We start from the raw sequence: 20,930 nt of genomic DNA, 5'->3' as shown, positions 1-20,930 counted from the left end.
TGGATACAGAAAATATGTACATACATTCATGTGCATTTTAATTTAAAATGGGTGAAGTCTGTTTTTCAAATAATCTTTTTTACTGTTGCTTCTTTATATTGGCTTATGGTTTACTGTTTTATAACTTGATTTGAATGCTTTTTATTTTTTTCAAGTTTATCAATTTCTAATGTGGCAGGCACAGTACAGGTGCTCGGGATAGAGTGAACAACAAAACAAGGTTCAGTCAAAACAATTTTGGTTTCCTGTATACACCAAAGGATACTAATTTCATACAGAGTGTACCTTCAGCCACATGCCCCAAGTTCAATTATGATGACATTTTAATGTTCATTTCTGAAGTGTATTTTATTTTTCTTGATTCAGGATTTAAATACCCATGATTATAACTTTTATTAACAATGTATTTTCTGACATATTGCAATATGACAAACGACCTGTACTTCCCCCCACCCAAAAAAACATTTAATCTCAACCTAATGTAGTCTCTAGTCTGACTTCCTTTATATAGAAAATACAAAAGGTAGAGTAAGGCTATCTAACAGAGTAAGAAAACAAAACACCTAAACACATGGCAACTTTTCCCAGAAAGTCAACATCTTTTTAAAAACAAGAAGAAATGTTCTAGACCAATCACTCTCTAATTGTGGTGTGTATCAGAATCACATGGAGAGCCAGTAAAGAAAACAGAGGCCCAGGCTCACTCAAGTAGGAAAGGGCCTGGGCCTCTGTATATTTACCAAGTTCCAAGGTGATTCTGATATCTAGGAAAATTTGAGAGTCACTGTTCCAAACTAAAAGACTAAAGAAAACTAAACCAAATACAACACAGAATCTTGAATCCATTCTCCTTAGAAAATAAACTGTAAAAAGCATTTTAGAGGTCAATGAAGACTGTGAATATAGGATAGATATTATGGAATTATGGATAATTTCCTTAAGGGCAATTGTATTATGATTATATATGAGATTGTGTTTGGGAGCTACATAGTGATATAATAAGGGTTAAGGTATCATGTCTAAAATATATTAATGGTACAAAAAATATACAGAAAAATAAATGTCGAATTGTCAACTTTGAATCTCGGGTATCTGGGGGCATTCTTCAACTTTTATAACAATTTTCATGGTAAAGTTAGATAATATATAAATGGATAGTTTTTAGTTCCTGTTATTTGTTAATATCCAATTTATATCCTAACTTCTGGACAGAGAACATAGATTATACATTTTCTGTCTATTGAAATTTTTAAAGGCAAATCACTCCAAAAACTCTTGATTCTTCAACAAATGTATTTTCAACATCTCCACACTAAACCCACAGGGTTTCTTTTCAGCATTAACTTTTTGTTGGAACTCAAGAAATGAGTTCTTAATGAAAACTGTCACATGTTCTTTACTTTCCAATTTTATCTGGAATATTTAAAACTTAATAATGGATGTCTTTCCTTAATTATTTGCAATACAATTTTCCTCTCACATCAATATCAGTAATGCTAATGAAACTACAATGTAAGTTATGAGCACAGGCATGTGCTAAACAGTCAAGGATTTTATATGTACTATATTTATTCCCTTAACTGCACTAAGTACTCACTATTGTTGCCATTTACAAATTATGCAAAAAGAGTATAAGCATCTAATTTCACACAGGCAGGGATAGGATAATGATGATAAAGTATGTGCCTCTGTGACAAGGATATGACGATGACGGTTAACTATGTCTCTCACATTTGTTCCACTAATAGTTTTTCTCTAGTTTAAAGGCTTTTCTAAGTTTATGAATTAAACATATCTAGTAAAATGTTTTTGTTAATAACCTATAAGCATGAAGGCTACCCCATATTCCTTATTCATATATTTTCTTACAAGAATGTCTTCTCTGAACTGTTTTACTGTGATTATAAAACTTTCTATATTACTTATATTCAGGGTTTCTTACCAGTATACTTTTGAGCAGAGACCACAACGAAAGTTCCACCCACATTATTTTAAATGCATAGGCATTTCCACCAGTATGAACTGATGTTGAGTGAACTGTTCATATTCACTGAAGGTTTGCCCACATTACTTATATTTGCAGGACTTCTGATGATTATGAATTTTTTTATGTCAAGTAAGCTGACCACTCACAGTAAAGGCTTTCCCACATTCTTCACATTAATAGGGTTTCATAACTGAATGAATTCTTTGATGGGCAATAAAAACTGAGTCAAGTTCTTTAAAAAGCCTTCCTACATTCCTTACATTCACAGGGCTTCACACCAATATGAACTCTCTGATGTGCAGAAAGGATTGACTTAAGTCTAAAGGCCTTCCCACATTCCTTACATTCATAAGGTTTCTCACCAGTATGAATTCTCTTATGCTTAGCAAGGTTTGAGCTACAATTAAAGGTCTTTCCACAGTCTTTACATTCATAGGGTTTCACACCTGTATGAATTCTCTTATGTACGGTAAAGACTGAACCAAACCTAAAGGTTTTCCCACATTCCTTACATTTGTAAGGTTTCTCACCAGTATGAATTCTCTGATGTACAGTAAGTCCATAATTCTTGCTAAAGACCTTTCCACAATCCTTACATTTATAGGGTTCCTCACAAGTATGAATTTTAACATGTTGAATGAGGTTTGAGCTACAACAAAAGGTCTTCCCACATTCCTTACATGCACAGGGCTTCTCATGAGTATGAATTCTGTAATGTGCAAGAAATTGGTAATGATGTCGAAAAGCCTTCCCACACTCCTTACATTCAAAGGGCTTCTCACCAGTGTGAATTCTCTGATGTACTCTAAGGTCTGTACAACAACTAAAGCCCTTTCTACTACACTCCTTACATTCATAAGATTTCATACCTGTATGAATTCGTTGATGTTTAGTAAGTTGGTACTGATATTTGAAGGCTGTCCCACATTCCTTACATTCAAAGGGTTTTTTACCAGTATGAGCTTTCTGATGCTGAGAAACCTGCAAGTGAAGCCTAAAGGCCTTCCCACATTCTTTACATTCACAGGGTTTCTCACCAGTATGAATACTCTGATGCTGAGCAAGATTTGAGCCACAACTGAAGGTCTTCCCACATTCCTTACATTTGAATTGTCTCTCACCAGTATGAATGTTCTGATGTTGAGTAAGCTGTGTCAGAAGACTAAAGGCCTTCCCACATTCTTTACATTCAAAGGGTTTCTCACCAGCATGCATTCTATGATGTTCACTAAGTTGGTAATATCTAATGGCCTTCCCACTCTCCTTACATACAAAAGGTCTCTCACTAGCATGAATTTTCTGATGCTGAATAAGGTTTGAAACACGATTAAAGCATTTCCCACATTCGTTACATTCATGTGGTTTCACACCAGCATGAATACTCCGATGTTGAGCAAGGTTTGAGACACTATTAAAGGACTTTTCACATTCTTTACATTCAAATGGTTTCTCACCTGTATGAGTGTTCTTATGGTGATTAAGCTGGGTGAGAAAACTAAAGGCTTTTCCACATTCCTTACATTCAAAGGGCTTCTCACCAGTACTAAGTTTTTGATGTCGGTGAAATTGTATAGAAAATCTAAAGGCCTTCCCACATTCCTTACATTTAAAGGGTTTCTTTCTAGCATGAATACTCAGATGTTGAGTAAGACTTGAACCACAAAGAAAGCATTTCCCACATTCCTCACATTCATATGGCTTCACACCTGTATGAATTCGTTGATGTTCAGTAAGTTGGTACTGATGTTTGAAGGCTGTCCCACATTCCTTACATTCAAAGGGTTTTTTACCAGCATGAGCTTTCTGATGCTGAGAAACTTGCAAGTGAAGCCTAAAGGCCTTCCCACATTCTTTACATTCACAGGGTTTCTCACCAGTATGAATACTCTGATGCTGAACAAGATTCCAGCCACGACTGAAGGTCTTCCCACATTCTTTACATTTAAATTGTTTCTCACCAGTATGAATGTTCTGATGTCGAGTAAGCTGTGTCAGAAGACTAAAGGCCTTCCCACATTCTTTACATTCAAAGGGTTTCTCACCAGTATGAATTCGGCAATGTTCTATAAGGTGGCAATGATATCTAAAGACCTTCCCACATTCCTTACATACAAAACGTTTTGCACTACAATGAATTTTTTTATGCCAAACAAGAGTTGAAACACGATTAAAGCCTTTCCCACACTCCTTACATTCATATGGTTTTACACGGGTATGAATACTCTGATGCTGAATGAGGTTTGAGCTATGATTGAAGGCCTTCCCACATTCCTTACACTCAAATGGTTTCCCAGCTCTATGAATGTTTTTATGGTGATTAAGGTGCATGGGAAGACTAAAAGCCTTCCCACATACCTTACATTTAAAGGGTTTCTTACTAGAATGAAATTTCTGATGTCTAGTAAGTTGTAGAAGTCTAAATGCCTTCTCACATTCCTTGCATTCACAAGGTTTCTCTCCAGTATGAATACTCTGATGCTGAGTAAGATTTGAGAAACTACTAAAGTACTTTTCAAACTCCTTACATTCATATGGTTTGCCTGTATTTTGAATAAGAGAAGTATGATTAGTAAGTATTTTTCCATAGCTGATTATCTTTTGACTGATATATACTTCTTGGTGTCCCTGTAGTCCCTCAAATCTATTTCTACACTTTGAGTCATTTCTAAAACTGGAGGCCTTGAGCCCAAGAGTTTTACTTATTTGCAGCATATCCTGTTCAGAAAAGTTTGTTTCGTAAATATCATTTTCTGCCAGTAACTTCTCAGTTCCATAATTTGACTCCAAATCTGAAAGAAAAGTAGAAAGCAAACATATTTTACATTCCTTTCACATATACAAGTAAAATATCCATTAAAGAATACACAACTCTAAAATACTTCCAGAGAATTGGAAAAGGATAAGAGCTCCAATAACAAGAAAGTTTATATAAGCATCACTATGCTCATAATAGAATAGATTAACTTTGTCAAATTTAGGTGTTAATCAAAATCATTTGATAAACTTGTTAGAAATCAAGCAGTTCAGATGCACAGAATAAGAATTTGTATGATTAAGTCCTAAGAAACTGTATTTTTACATCTCTATCAGATGATTCAGGTGCAGATCAAAGTTTAATTCTCCATACTTAAAACTATTTTGAATGGTTTGTTTGCCTTTACTCTTAAAGTCCAAAACCACAGACAGCAAGACCTAATATCAAGCCAGTCGTCCTTCGTACCCTACCTCTGCCGCACTGCTTTCTTTTAGTGCTTAGTACTTGATACAACCTTTTTTCCACATCTTCATGCTTTAACTTAGACTGTTTCATCTCTCCAAAATCCTGGGACCTGAGCTACATATAAAAAATATCCTCCTCATCTTTTAAGACTCCAGATAAATGTCTTCCTCAGAACAACTGTACTTTCTGGGTCCTATCTAAATACATCCCTGTCTACTATTCTCTACTCGAGAGCCTCATTCCTTGCCTTCATAACTCTGTTTTAACTATATTTTTATTCATTAACTAACATCTTACTCTGTATATTTTCTTATCCCTAAATCTGCCTAAGGGTAGGCACAATTTTGATTGCACTCACTACTATTAATAAGCCTATAGCACATAACAGATAACAGATTACCGGTGAATTAAAGATAAAGGAAATTAGGCTGAGATTAAGGGTATACTATATAAAAATAAGCCACTGGGAAAGACTTATTGCAATAACCATTCATTCAAAACCACTAAAGTTGATAAAGAACTATTCTCGTATCAATTGTTTTAAATGGGAACAAATGCACGTCTAAAACACTTTGGTCATGTCCCTATAACAATGGGAAGATAAACACAGAAGGCAGGTAGAAACTGGAAGCTTGAACATGTAATTAGGTTAACTCCCTGCTGAAATACATCAACATGTTCTAAAAATCAACAGATGTCAATGCTGAGATGACAGATGTTGTAATTATCTGACAGATTTTAAAGCTATAATTATACAAATGCAACAACAAGCAATCACAAACACTCTTGAAACAAATGGAAAAAGAGAAAATGTCAGCCAAGATATGAAAAGAACCAAGGAAAAAAATCTAAAAACTGTAACAAATAAAGTTAAAATATTGCTAGATGGTCTCAGTCAGGAAAGCAACAATGAACTTATGATAATAACAAATTTATCCAATATGAAAAACAGAAAGAAAAAATACTGAAACAAATGGGCACAGCAACAAGGACCAGAAAGACAGTGCTTTAAGTTTTGACATTCATATCACAGGGGTTCCAGGAGGGGAAAAGTGTGCACAACTGAAAAAAATTTATTTAAAAAGCTAAAACCTTCCCAAGTTTGGCAAAATTCATAAACCTACAAACAAAAATCTCATTGAGCCCCAATGAGAATTAAACTAAAGAAACCCACACCCAAACTTATCATAACCAAATAGCTAAAAACTAAATATAAATGAAAATACACTTGAAAGCACCTTAAAAAACCATAAGTCATTACCTATACAATACCTGAACAATTCAAATGACTACAGACTTCTCATCAAACAGCAGCCAGAAGGAAGTAACACAGTATTCTAAAGAGCGAGAAAAAAAATTCAACCCTAAATTCAATATCCTGAAAAAATACCAACCACAAATGAAGACAGAAAACAAAAGAATCTGTCACAACCAACTGATAAATAGAATCGTTCTCATACTGCTTCTCTTTCAAATGGAACAAATGCACATCTTAACCACTTTGGTCATGTATCTATAAAAATGGGAAAACAAAATGCAGAAGATGTGCTAAAAGGAAGTTCTTGGGAAGAAAGTGAAATGATACCAGAAGAAAAACCGGAACATCAGGAACAGTGGAAGAACAAAAGAAATGGTACATATCTGGGTAAATGTAATAGGCCATCTTTTCCTCTGGAGTTCTTTAGAAGATGTTTGATGGTTGAAAGAAAAATTAAGTTATTGTGGAATGGGGTTTTCAATGTATGTAGAGGTAATGCTACTACAACATAGATGTAGGAGAACTACAGCACAAAGAGAATTATAGTTATGTGACAACCAACCAAAAGGTAGGTTGTAGAACAGCAATTTCAGTATTATCTCATTTTGCTCAACAGGGAATAATGATGTGTGTATGTAAAGGTGTGGAAGGGCAGTAGGAAGTACTGAAGAGTGTTATTGTAAAGGTTGTTTCTAATTTAAATTTGTCTCAATTTTCTATAATGCACCTGTATTATAGCCATAACAACAAAAGGATATTAATATTTGTATGTCCCTAATAAAATGGTTTTAATATGAAGTAAATACAGATTAAGTTTTAAGGGAAAATTGAGATCCATAAACTTAGTGAAAGATTCTAACATATCTTTTTCAGCAACTTGCAGAAATACATTTTTAAAAATTTTAAATGGGAGTGATAAAGGTGAACAGTAATTCACAATCACAATATAAGTTGGTCATGGGATGTTACTACAGCATGGAGAACATAGTCAATGATTCTGTAACATCTTTCTACATGGATAGATAGTAACCACACTAGTGGGGGAGAGGATTTACTAACATGGGTAACTGCTGAACCACTGCACTGTATGCTTGAAACCTATAAAAGACTGTATTTCAATGAATGCTGTAAGTCTTCAACTGGGTGGTATTTACAAGATTTATTTGTGTAATAACTTACTAAGGTGCACACTTAAGATTAGTGGACTTTATCCTTAAATTATGTATCAATTAAAGAATAAATAAAAAACTAGAAAAAAGATTGTATATCAACAATCCTTTATTAAAATAGGAAAAAAATTTGAATGGACACCATATAAAACCCAAAACAAACACTAGAAATACACATTCTTTTTTTGATCACACAGAATGTTTATAAAAACTGACTATATACTGGGCTATAAAATAACACAAGTCTGTATATACTTCAAAGGAGTGAAATCATATAGTCTCTGACCATAATAAAATCAGAATTAATCATCTATGTTGAAACAGATATTTGGTTGACCAAAATTAGTCATCTGTAAAGAAACATCTGTGCTTCTTCACCTAATGTTACCAGAATTATACATCTATTGGGAAGCTTTCTGAACCAAATCATGAGGAAAAATTTTAAACTACACAAACTCAGAATGTCATGCTTTAAGAACACTGGCCTGGACTTGGACTCTTAAAAAAAAAAGAGAGAAAGAGAGAACCAAAATTTTAATAATTTAAATTTTAAAAAATTCAAATCACAGTTCTTTAGATTAAAAAGGACTAATAAAACCTAACAATAAATTGATTCATGAACTTCGATTGGATCCTGAATTTAAAAACATTCATACAAAAGAAAAAAATGTTTTTAAAGAAACGGGAGAAGTTTATTATGTATCATACTTTAGATGATATTCCTGAAATAATGAGAAATTTTCTTACATGTGATGGTAGTTTGCTTAGGTTAATTAGGAATAATGAAAACTTATTTAGGAAAGGATGTCCTATTATTAGAGATACATGCTTAATTATTTAGGTATCAAATGTCACTACATTAGTGACTTAGACCTACATATCATTTAGGAAAAAAAGCTTTAAAACATTAAGATATATAAATACGTATAGCAAGTGTGGCAGCGTGTTACAAACTGGTAAATCCAGATAATGGTTTTAAATGGAATTCAATTATTATCCTCTCAACTTTTCTCTAGGTGTGAACATTTTCAATATAAATACCTGGAAAAATTTAGGAAAAAGAAAGTATTCTTGAGTCAAAGAAATACTCAAGAAATTATAAAAATATGTGAGGAGGTGGGAAGTGAAGAGTATCTGCCATTGAGTATGGGGTTTCTTTTTGGGTGACAAAAATGTTAAACTGATTGTGGTGATGATGCACAGCTCTATGAACATACTAAAAGCCATTGAATTGTACACTTTAAATGTGAGTTTTATAATATGTGAATTATATCTCAATTACTACATTAAAAAGAAAAGAGTATGCAAACTGTTATCAAATGTCATACAAATACTCTGGGAATATCATTCCCCTGATCACTTACTTAAGAATATGTAACAGAGGAAAAACATGGCAGTATGAGAATGAGAACTGAGGCAGAAATCTCCTCCCAAAACCACATATAACATGAAAATACAGCAAACACAACTAATCCCAAAAGAATGACCTGAACACTGCATAACAGATTGCCTACATGTGGGAAAAAGAGAAGACCTCAAAGAAAAGGGTAAAATAGCTAAGTCGTGCTCTGGTAAGACCCAACCAAGCCCTCCCCCTACCCCAGGTCACATGGGGGAGGAAAAGAGACGGATTGGGGAGGGAGGAGAAGCCCAGAACTGTTAAACACACAACCCTGGAGATTTGCTCCAGGAGTACGAACCCACATTACATGGTGCTCTGGAGATCAGTGGTGTTCGAAAGCAAAGAGAGGCGGAATACTTGGAGAGACTGAGATTCCTGCCTCTCGTGAAGAACAGGTATACACAACCAGGCACTCTGGGACAAAAGAAAAGAGGGAACTTTGAAAGAATTCCCAACAGTGAGAAGGGTACTATAAAGGGCCAAAGATTACACAGAACTTGCTGCTCAGGAGAAAGAACAGGTGGACTACATTGTACTGGCATATTCAGCCCAGCAGGTTAGGAACTTTCAGGAGCTTCAGACACTCCATGTGCCCGCCTCCCAAAGCAGCTCCAAGGCCCCCAACTGTGATAGGCAGCCAGCTGCTCCATCCTTGAGGAAAGCACCACCGGTCCACACCTATTGCCCCTGCCATACTGCCAGGCCAGCCCAGAGGATGACCACACAACAACTACAGGGGCATAACACAGAGGGTCTTCCCTGAGCACTTAACCCAGAGGACCTGGAAATGGAGGCAGGCACTGCAGCCGAGAAGCAAGAAAAAGTTCTTCCCAGCATGCACTGGTTCCTCTCACCTGCGACCCCCACCATTACTCCAGGTGCTGGGCAGCTCGACAGAGTAAAGCTTCCAGGCACTACAGAATGCCACCTAAACAACGTTATTAGTCCACGGCAATCACTAGAGATCTTAAATGCAAAAAAAATTCTGTACAAACAAAACTTCAGCAGACACCAGAAAGAGGCTGTTAAGTCAAACTGAAATCACCAATCTTCTTGATAAAGACTTCAAAATAAAAATCACAAACATGCTCATGGAGCTACAGAAAAATATTGAAGATCTCAAGGAGGACTTCAAGAAATAGAAACTTTGAAAAATACAGTGTCTGAAAAGCTGTCTTTTTTAATCCCTGTATACAAAGCAGGGATTTAAAAGTAGATTAGATGGGGTAGAGGAGGCAGTATATGAAATAGATTTTAGAGAACAAGAAAACAGAAAATGAGACAGAGAAAGCTAAAAGGATCTCTAGGAATCCAAACGGAACAATATTCGCATTATAGGGATACTAGAAGAAGAAGAGAGAGAAAAAGGGATAGAAAGCCTCTTTGAGGAAATAATTGCTAAAAACTCCCCAACCTGGGGAAGGAAATAGTCTCTCAGGTCATGGAAGTACAGACCTCTCTCAACACAAGGGACCCTATGAAGAAAACACTAAGAAATATAATAATTAAAATGGTAAAGATCAAAGACAAGGACAGAGTATTAAAAGCAGCCAGAGAGAAAAAAATATCAGATATGAAGGAAAGCCCAGGAGGCTCTCAGCAGACTTCTCAGCAGAAACCTTACAGGCTAGAAGGGAAAGGAATGATATATTTAATGCAATGAAACAGAAGGGCCTCCAACCAAGAATACTCTACCTGGTAAGATTATCAGTTAAATTATGAAGTAGTGATTAAACAATTTCCAGATAAGCAAAAGCAATTCATCTCTACAGTATATTTTAAAGGGACTGATATAGATGGAAGTGCTCCTAGGGCTAAATAACTGTCACCAGACAAAACAGAACAGCAAGAGTAAAGGAAGTAGACCAATTAATTAATAAGAAAATGGAAAATTAAATCAACTACCCACAAAGTCAGTCAGGGAATACACAAAGAGCACAAAATATGACACCTAATATATAAAGAGTGGAGGAGGAGAAAGAAAAAGACAGGAGAAAAACAATCTTTGGATTGCGTTTATAATAGCATAATAAGCAAGTTAAGTTAGACTGTTAGTAAAGAAGCTGCCCTTGAGCCTTTGGCAACCACAAATCGAAAGCCTGCAATGACAGTAAGTACATATCTATTGATAATCACCCTAAATGTAAATGGACTGAATGCACCAATCAAAAGACAGAGTTACAGAATAGATAAAAAAAAACAAGACCTATCTATATGCTACCTACAAGAGAGTCACTTCAAACCCAAAGACATACACAGACTAAAAGTGAAGGGATGGAAAAAGATATTTCATGCAAACAATAGGAAGAAAAAAGCAGGAGTTGCAATACTTGTATCAGATAAAATAGACTTCAAAACAAAGAAAGTAACGAGACAAAGAAGGATACTATATAATGATAAAGGGGTCAGTCCAACAAGAGGTTATAGCAATTATAAATATCTATGCACTCCGCATAGGAGCACCCAAATATGTACAACAAATACAGACAGAATTAAAGGGGGAGAGAGAATGCAATGCATTCATTTTAGGAGACTTCAACACACCACTCAATCCGAAGGACAGATCAACCAAACAGAAAATATGTAAGGAGACAGGCACTGAAAAACACGTTAGAACAGATGGACCTAACAGACATCTACAGAACACTCCACCCAAAAGCAACAGAGTGCACATTCTTCTCAAATACACATGGAACATTTCCCAGAATAGATCACATACTAGGTCACAAAAAGAGACACAGTAGATTCAGAAGCACTGAAATTGGACCAACCAGCTTCTCACAACACAAAGGTATGAAAGTAGAAATAAATTATGCAAAGAAAACAAAAAAGCCCAGGCACACGGAGACTTAACAACATGCCCCTAAATAATCAATGGATCAATAACCAAACAAAAACAGATCAGGCAATATATGGAGACAAATGAAAATATCTCAACACCCCAAAAATCTGTGGGAAGCAACAAAGGCCATGCTAAGAGGAGAGTAAATTGCAATACAGGCCTACCTCAGGAAAAAACAATCCCATATGAACAGTCTGAACTCACAATTAAGGAAACTAGAAAGAGAACAAATGAGGCCTGAAGTCAGTAGAAGGGGGGACAGGGAAGACATAATAAAGATCAGAGCAGAAACAAATATGATTGAGAAAAATAATAATAATAATAATCAATGAAGCCAGTTTATTTTTCTTTGGGAAATAAAATAGATAAATACCTAGCCAGACTTTATGAAGAGAAAGAGTCTACAAACATAAACAGAATGAGAAATGAGAATGGAAAAATCACTAGATACAACAGAAATACAAGGAATTATTAGAGAATACTATGAAAAATTATATCCCAGCAAATTGGATAATCTACAAGAAATGGACAACTTTCTAGAAAAATATAACCTTCTAAGAATGATGAAGAGAAAGAAAATCTGAACAGACCAATTACCAGCAATGAAATTGAATTGGTTATCAAAAAACTACCTAAGAGAGAGATTCAAGATGGTGGTGTGAGAGGTGTGATGGAGAACTCCTCCCAAAACAACAAATACTACAAAAATATAGTTAATTAATACAACTAACCCTAAAATAGCAACAAGAAAGAAGGCTGAACCAGACCTCATACAGACCTCAGGAACAGAGCAGAAGTCACGAAACAAGGTAACGAAAGAAGGCCTTAATCTGGCAGGACCCAGGCCCTTCCCCCACCCCAGCTCACTGGCAGGAGGAAGAGAAACAGAGCGGGGTGGCGGTGGAAGCCTGGGACTGCTGAACACCTAGCCCTGGAGATCTGCTTTGTGAGCAGAAACCTGTATTGTGTGGTGCCCTGGACGTTGGGAGCTCGGACAGGCACAGTGCTTGAGAGACTGAGATTCCAGCCACTGTGGAGGACAGAATCCACATCCCGCCGCTCTGTGTCAAAGGAAAGGCAGGTGGCCTGAGAGGCATCCTAGCAGTGACACGGCTGCTGAAGGGGTAGGGTTTGCACAGAGCTTGCTGCACAGAAGAGAGAGCTGGACAAGGTTGTCTGGGTGAGCTGTGCCCAGCTGGTTGGGAACTTTGAGGAGTTTCATGCACTCCATCCTTGTGGCTGGCTGCCCTGCTCCAAGGCCCCCCACTGTGATATGCAGCCTGCTGCGCCTTCCTCCTAGATTGTGGGCACCGGTTCGCAAAATAGCAGTCACTACGCTGGCGTCAGGCCAGCCAGAGGGGGGCCCTACCTACAACAGCTAGAGACGCAAAGCATGGAGGCTTACAACTGTGTTCTCAGCCCACTGGCCCTGACACCAGAGACAGGGACCGCAGACGGGAATCAGGAAACAGACCTTTCCTCCCCTCGGGCACCAGCTGTGTTGCCCTACAACCACCAACCTCACTCTAGGGGCTGAGCAGCTCCAGAGATGGGAGATTCTGGGCACTAGTGGGCACCACACAGAAATATGAAACGTAAAAAGAACATGGTTTAGATCAAAATTTCACAAACCCCATAAAAAGGACCAAATGAAACTGAACTCACCAATCTTCCGAAAAGAGAGTTCAAAATAAAAATTATAAACATTGTAATGGAGGTACAGAAAAATATTCAAAAACTCAGGAACAAATATAAGTTGGAGATTCAATCATTAAGAAATTCCATATCTAAATGAAACATATACTGGAGGGATTTAAAAGCAGATTGGTTGTAGTAGAAGAGACGGTAAATGGAATAGAAATTAGAGAAGCTGAATACAAAGAAGCTGAGGCACAGAGAGAAAAAAGAATCTCTAAGAATGAAAGAATATTGAGAGAACTGTGTGACCAACCCAAAAGGAACAGTATTTGCATAATAGGGGTACCAGAAGAAGAGTGAGAAAAAGGGATAGAAAGTGCCATTGAGGAGGTAATTGCTGAAAACTTCCCCAGTCTAGGGAAGGAGACAGTCTCTCAAGCCATGGAGGTGCACAGATCTCCCAACACAAGGAACCCAAGGAAGACAACATCAAGACATATAATAATTAAAATGGCAAAGATCAAGGACAAAGACAGACTTTGAAAAGCAGCTAGAGAAAAAAGATCACATACAAAGGAAAACCCATCAGGCTATCATCAGACTTCTCAACAGGAACCTTACAGGCCAGAAGGGAGTGGCATGATATATTTAATGCAATGAAGCAGAAGGGCCTTGAATCAAGAATACTCTACCTGGCAAGGTTATCATTTAAATTTGAAGGAAGGATTAAACAATTTTCATATAAACAAAAGCAGAGAGAATTTACCTCCCACAAACCAACTCTACAGCGCATTTTGGAGGGACTCCTATAGACTGAAGTATTCCTAAGGCTAAAGAGATGTCACCCAAAGGATAGACAAAGAGAACATAATATGATTCCTAACATACAAAGAATGGAGAAGGAAGAAAAAGGAAGAAAAAAAAGAACCTTTAGATTGTGTTTGTACTAGCATACTAAGTGAGTTAAATTAGAATGTTAGATAGTAAGGGAAATTCCCTTGAACCTTTGGTAACCACAAATCTAAAGCCTGCAATGGCAGTAAGTACATACCTATTGACAATCACCCTAAATGTAAATGGTCTGAATGCACCAATCAAGACAAAGAGTTACTGAATGGATAAAAAAACAAAACCCATCTATATGCTGCCTACAAGAGACTCACTTCAAACCCAAAGACATACACAGACTGAAAGTAAAGGGATGGAAAAAGATATTTCATGTAACTAATAGTGAGAAAAAAGCAGGAGTGGCAGTACTTGTATCAGACAAAAGACTTCAAAACAAAGAAAGTAACAAGAGACAAAGAAGTACATTACATGATGATAAAAGGGTCAGTCCAACAAGAGGATATAATTATTACAAATATCTATGCACCCAACACAGGATCACCTACCTATGCGAAACAAATACTAAGACAATTAAAGGAGGAAATAGAATGCAATGCATTCATTGAAGGAGACTTCAACACACCACTCACTCCAAAGGACAGATCAACCAGACAGAAAATAAGTAAAGAGAGAGAGGCACTGAACAACGTATTAGAACAGATGGACCTAATGGACATCTACAGAACTCTCCATCCAAAATCAACAGGATATGCATCTTCTCAACTGCACATGGAATATTTTCAAGAATATATCATATACAAGGCCACAAAAAGAACCTCAGTAAATTCAAAAATATTGAAATTCTACCAGCGAGCTTCTCGGATCACAAAGTATGAAATTAAAATTAATTACACAAAGAAAACAAAAAACCCCACAAACACATGAAGGCTCAATAACATGCTCCTAAATAATCAAAGGATCAATGACCAAATAAAAACAGAGATCAAGCAGTATATGGAGACAAATGACAACAATAACTCAACACAAAATCTGTGGGACGCAGCGTAGCCCGTGGTAAGAGGGAAATATATTGCAATACAGGACTACCTCAGGAAAGAAGAACAATTCCAGATGAACAGTTTAAACTCACAATTAATGAAACTAGAAAAGGAAGAACAAATGAAGACCAAAGTCAGTAGGAGGGACATAATAAAGATTAAAGCAGAAATAAATAGAATTCAGAAGAATAAAACAATAGAAAGAAACAATGAAAGCAGAAGCTAGTTCTCAAAAAAATTAACAAAATAGATAAACCCCTAGTGAGACTTATCAAGAAAAAAAGTCTACACACACATATAATAAACAGAATCAGAAATGAGAAAGGAAAAATCACTATGGATGCTACAGAAAAGCAAAGAATTATGAGAGAATACTATGAAAAATTATATGGTAACAAACTGGATAACCTAGAAGTAATGGACAACTTTCTAGAAAAATACAACCTTCCAAGGCTGACCGAGGAATAAATAGAAAATATGAATAGACCAGTTACTAGCAAAGAAATTGAATTGGTAATCAAAAAACTACCTAAGAACAAAATTCCTGGACCAGATGGTTTCATTGCTGAATTTTATCAAACATTTAGTGAAGACTTAATACCCATTCTCCTTAAAGTTTTCCAAAAAGTAGAAGAGGGAATACTCCCAGGCTCATTCTATGAGGCCAACATCACTCTAATAACAAAATCAAGCAAAAACACCACAAAAAAAGAAAATTACAGACCAATATCCCTGATGAAAAAATAGACAACAAAAAACTAGCAAACCGAATTCAAAAATACATCAAAAAGATCATCAATCACCATCACATGGGATTCATTCCAGGGATGCAAAGATGGTACAATATTTGAAAATCCATCAACATCACTCCACCACATCAACAAAAGGACTAAAACCACACAATCATCTCCATAGAGGCTGAAAAAGCATTCGACAAAATTCAACATCCATTCACAATGAAACCTCTCAAGAAAATGGGTACAGAGAGCTGGTTCCTCAACATAATAAAGGCCATATATGACAAACCCACAGCCAACATTATACTTACCAGCGAGAAGCTGAAAGCTTTTCCTTTAAGATCGGGAACAAGACAAGGATGCCCACTCTCCCCACTTTTATTCAACATAGTTCTGGAGGTCCTAGCCATGGCAATCAGACAACAGAAATAAATAAAAGGCATCCAGACTGGCAAGGAAGAAGTCAAACTGTCCCTGTTTGTACATGACATGACATTGTACATAAAAAAACCTAAAGAATTCACTCCAAAACTACTAGATCTAATATCGAAATTCAGCAAAGTTGCGGGATACAAAATACACAGAAATCTGTGGCATTCCTATACACTAACAATGAACTAGCAGAAAGAGAAATAAAACAATTCCATTCACAACTGCATCAAAAAGAATAAAACACCTAGGAATAAACCTAACCAGGGAAGTAAAAGACCTATACCTTGAAAACTAGAAGACACTCTTAAGAGAAATTATAGAGGACACTAACATATAGAAATTCACCCCATGCTCTTGGCAAGGAGGAATTAATATTGCCAAAATGGCCATCCTGCCTAAAGCAATCTACAGATTCAATGCAATCCCTATTGCATTCTTCAATGAACTAGAGCAAATACTTCTAAAATTCCTATGTAATGACAAAAGACCCTGAATAGCCAAAGCAATCCTAAGAAGGAAGAATAAAGCAGGGGGAATTACGTTCCCTGACTTCAAGCTCCATTACAAAGCCAGAGTAAGCAAGACAATTTGGTACTGGCACAAGAACAGACCCAGAGACAAGTGGAACAGAATAGAGAGCCCAGATATAAACCCAAGCATATATGGTCAATTAATATACGATAAAGGAGCCATGGATATACAATGGGGAAATAACAGCCTCTTCAACAGCTGGTGTTGCCAAAACTGGACAGCTACATGTAAGAGAATGAAACTGGATTATTGTCTAACTCCATACACAAAAGTAAACTCAAAATGGATCAAAGACCTGAATGTAAGTCATGAAACCATAAAACTCTAAAAAAAAAAGCATAGGCAAAAATTTCTTGGACATGAACATGAGCAACTTCTTCATGAACATATATCCCAGGGGAAGGGAAACAAAAGCAAAAACAAACAAGTGGGACTAAATCAAATGAAAAAGCTTCTGTACAGCAAAGGACACCATCAGAACAAAAAGGCATCCTACAGTATGGGAGAATATATTCATAAATGACATATCCGATAAGGGGTTGAAATCCAAATTGTATAAAGAGCTCATGCACCTCAACAAACAAAAAGCAAATAAGCCAATTAAAAAATGGGCAGAGGGGCTGAACCATACAGTTCTCCAAAGAAATTCAGATGGCCAACAGACACAAAAAGATGCTCCACATTGCTACTCATCAGAGAAATACAAATTAAAACCACAATGAGATATCACCTCATACAAGTAAGGATCGCCACCATCCAAAAGACAAACAACACATGTTGGTAAGGTTGTGGAGAAAGGGGAACCCTCCTACACTGCTGATGGGAATGTAAATTAGTTCAACCATTGTGGAAAGCAGTATGGAGGCTCCTCAAAAAACTCAAAATAGGAATACTATTTGACCCAGGAATTCAACTCCTAGGAATTTACCAAGAATGCAGGAGCCCAGTTTCAAAAAGACATATGCACCCCTATGTTTATTGCAGCACTATTTACAATAGCCAAGAAATGGAAGCAACCTGAGTGTCCATCAGTAGATGAACAGATAAAGAAGAGGTGGTACATATACACAATGGAATATTATTCAGCCTAAGAAGGAAACAGATCCTGGCATTTGCAACATGGATGGAGCTAGAGGGTATTATGCTCAGTGAAATAAGCCAGGCAGAGAAAGACAAGTATCAAATGATTTCACTCATCTGTGCAGTATAAGAACAAAGAAAAAACTGAAGGAGCAAAACAGCAGCAGACTCACAGAACCCAAGAATAGACTAACAGTTACCAAAGAGAAAGGGACTGGGGAGGATGGGTGAGAGGAGCAGGATAAGGGGAGTGAGAGGATAAAAGATTCTACAGGCTCTTGCTACGCTGATGAACAGTGACTGTAATGGGGTACTTAGTGATGGGAGAGTCTAATAAACATAATGTTCCTCATGTAATTGTAGATTAATGATATCAAAAAAAAGATACAAAAAAAAAAATGGGCAGAGGAACTGAACAGTTCTCCAAATAAGAAATTCAGATGGCCAACAGGCAGGCATATGAAAAGACGCTTGACATTGCTAATCATCAGAGAAATGCAAATTAAAACCACAATGAGATATCACCTCACACCAGTTAGGATGATCACCTTCAAAAAGACAAACAACAACAAATGTTGGCGAGGATGTGGAGAAAGGGGAACCCTCCTACACTGCCTGTGGGAATGTAAACTAGTTCAACCATTGTGAAAACAGTATGCTGGTTCCTCAAAAAATTAAAAATAGAAGTATCATTTGACCCAGGAATTCCACTCCTAGGAATTTACCCTAAGAATGCAAGAGCCCAGTTTCAAAAAGACATATGCACCCCTATGTTTATCACAGCACTATTTACAATAGCCAAGAAACAGAAGCAACCTAAGTGTCCATCAGGAGATGAATGGATAAACAAGATTTGGTATATATACACAATGGAATATTATTCAGCCATAAGAAGAAAACAAATCCTACCATTTGCAACAACATGGATGGAGCTAGAATGTATTATGCTCAGTGAAAGAAGCCAAGCGGAGAAAGACAAGTATCAAATGATTTCACTCATCTGTGCAGTATAATAACGAAGCAAACACTGAAGGAACAAAAAAGCAGCCGACTCACAGTACCCAAAGGGAAAGGGAATGGGGAGGATGGGTGGGAAGGGAAGAATAAGGGGAAAAATGGGGCATTACAATTAGCACACATAATGAAGCGGGGTGGGACACGGGAAAGGCAGTATATACAGAGAAGGAAAGGTAGTATATACAGAGAAGACAAGTAATAATTCTATAGCATTTTACTACACTTATGGCCAGTGACTGTAATGGGGTATGCAGGGGTGGGGAACTTGATAATAGGGGGAGTCTAGTAACCATAATGTTCAAATAATTGTACATTAACCATACCAAAAAAAAAAAAAAATACCTAAGAGCAAAAGCCTTGAACCAGATGCCTTAATGGCTGAATTTTCTCAAACAATTAGAGATGACCTAATACCCATATTCCTTAGAGTTTTCCAAAAAGTAGAAGAGGAGGAAATACTTCCAAACTCATTCTATGAGGCCTTCTTCACTCTAATACCAAAACAGGCAAAGACACCACAAAAAAAAGAAAACTGCAGACCAATATCCCTGATGAACATAGATACAAAAATCCTCAACAAAATATTAGTAAACTGAATTCAAAAATACATCAGAAAGATCATCCACCATGATCAAGTTGGATTTATTCCAGTGATGCAAGGATGGTACATTACTTGAAGATCAGTCAACATCATGCACCCCCATCAACAAAAAGGACAAAAATTACATGATTATCTCCATAGATGCTGAAAAAGCATTCGACAAAATTCAACAAAATGGGTACAGAAGGCAAAAGTACCTCAACACAATAAAGGTCATATACAACAAATCCACAGCCAACATTACAGTTAACAGCAAAAAGCTGAAAGCTTTTCCTCTAAGATCAGGAACAAGACAAGGATGCCCACTCTCCCCACTTTTGTTCAACATAGTTCTGGAGGTCCTAGCCACGGCAATCAGACAACACAAAGAAATAAAAGGCATCCAGATTGGTAAGAAAGAAGTTAAACTGTCACTATTTGCAGATGACATGATACTGTACATAGAAAACCCTAAAGAATCCACTCCAAAACTACTAGAATAACTGAATTTAACAATGTTGCAGAATACAAAATCAATACACAGAAATCTGTTGCGCTCCTATATACTAACAATGAACTAGAAGAAAGAGAAACCAGGAAAGCAATTCTATTTACAATTGCATCTGAAAGAATAAAATACTCAGGAATAAACCTAACCAAGGATATGAAAGACCTTCCCTAAACACTGCAAGACACTGATGAAATTAAAGAGTGATACCAATAAATGGAAATACCATCCCATGCTCATGGATAGGAAGAATTAATTTTGTCAAAATGGCCATCCTGCCTAAAGCAATCTACAGATTCAATGCAATCCCTATCAAAATATTGACAGCATTCTTCAATGAACTAGAATAAATAGTTCTAAAATTCATATGGATCCACAAAAGACCCCAAATAGCCAAAGCAATCCTGAGAAGGAAGAAAAGAGCTGGGGGGATTACATTCCCCAACTTCAAGCTCTACTACAAAGCCACAGTAATCAAGACAATTTGGTACTGGCACAAAAACAGACTCATAGATCAATGGAACAGAATAGAGAGCCCAGATATAAACCCAAACATATACAGCCAATTAATATATGACAAAGGACCCATGGATACACAGTGGGGAAAGAATAGCCTTTTCAACAACTAATGGTGGAAAACTGG

General features: G+C 36.7%; 1 protein-coding gene across 6 annotated transcripts in view; it reads right to left on the bottom strand.

Moving 5' to 3' along the window:
* Window positions 1-329: 329 nt before the first annotated feature.
* LOC108390482 (uncharacterized) overlaps window positions 330-20,930 on the bottom strand; it is a 118,315-nt gene continuing 97,714 nt past the window's right edge. For all 6 annotated transcript variants that reach the window (XM_037013873.2, XM_073226078.1, XM_073226077.1 and 3 more), the window contains one exon: window positions 330-4,776. In XM_037013873.2, coding sequence (XP_036869768.2) covers window positions 2,222-4,776 — 2,555 coding nt within the window. In that variant the 3' untranslated portion in view covers window positions 330-2,221. The remainder of the gene's footprint in view (window positions 4,777-20,930) is intronic.

This window comes from Manis javanica, chromosome 17 (assembly GCF_040802235.1).
Source record: "Manis javanica isolate MJ-LG chromosome 17, MJ_LKY, whole genome shotgun sequence".
Classification (NCBI taxonomy): Eukaryota; Metazoa; Chordata; class Mammalia; order Pholidota; family Manidae; genus Manis; species Manis javanica.
This window is presented reverse-complemented; position numbering and strand designations above follow the sequence as displayed.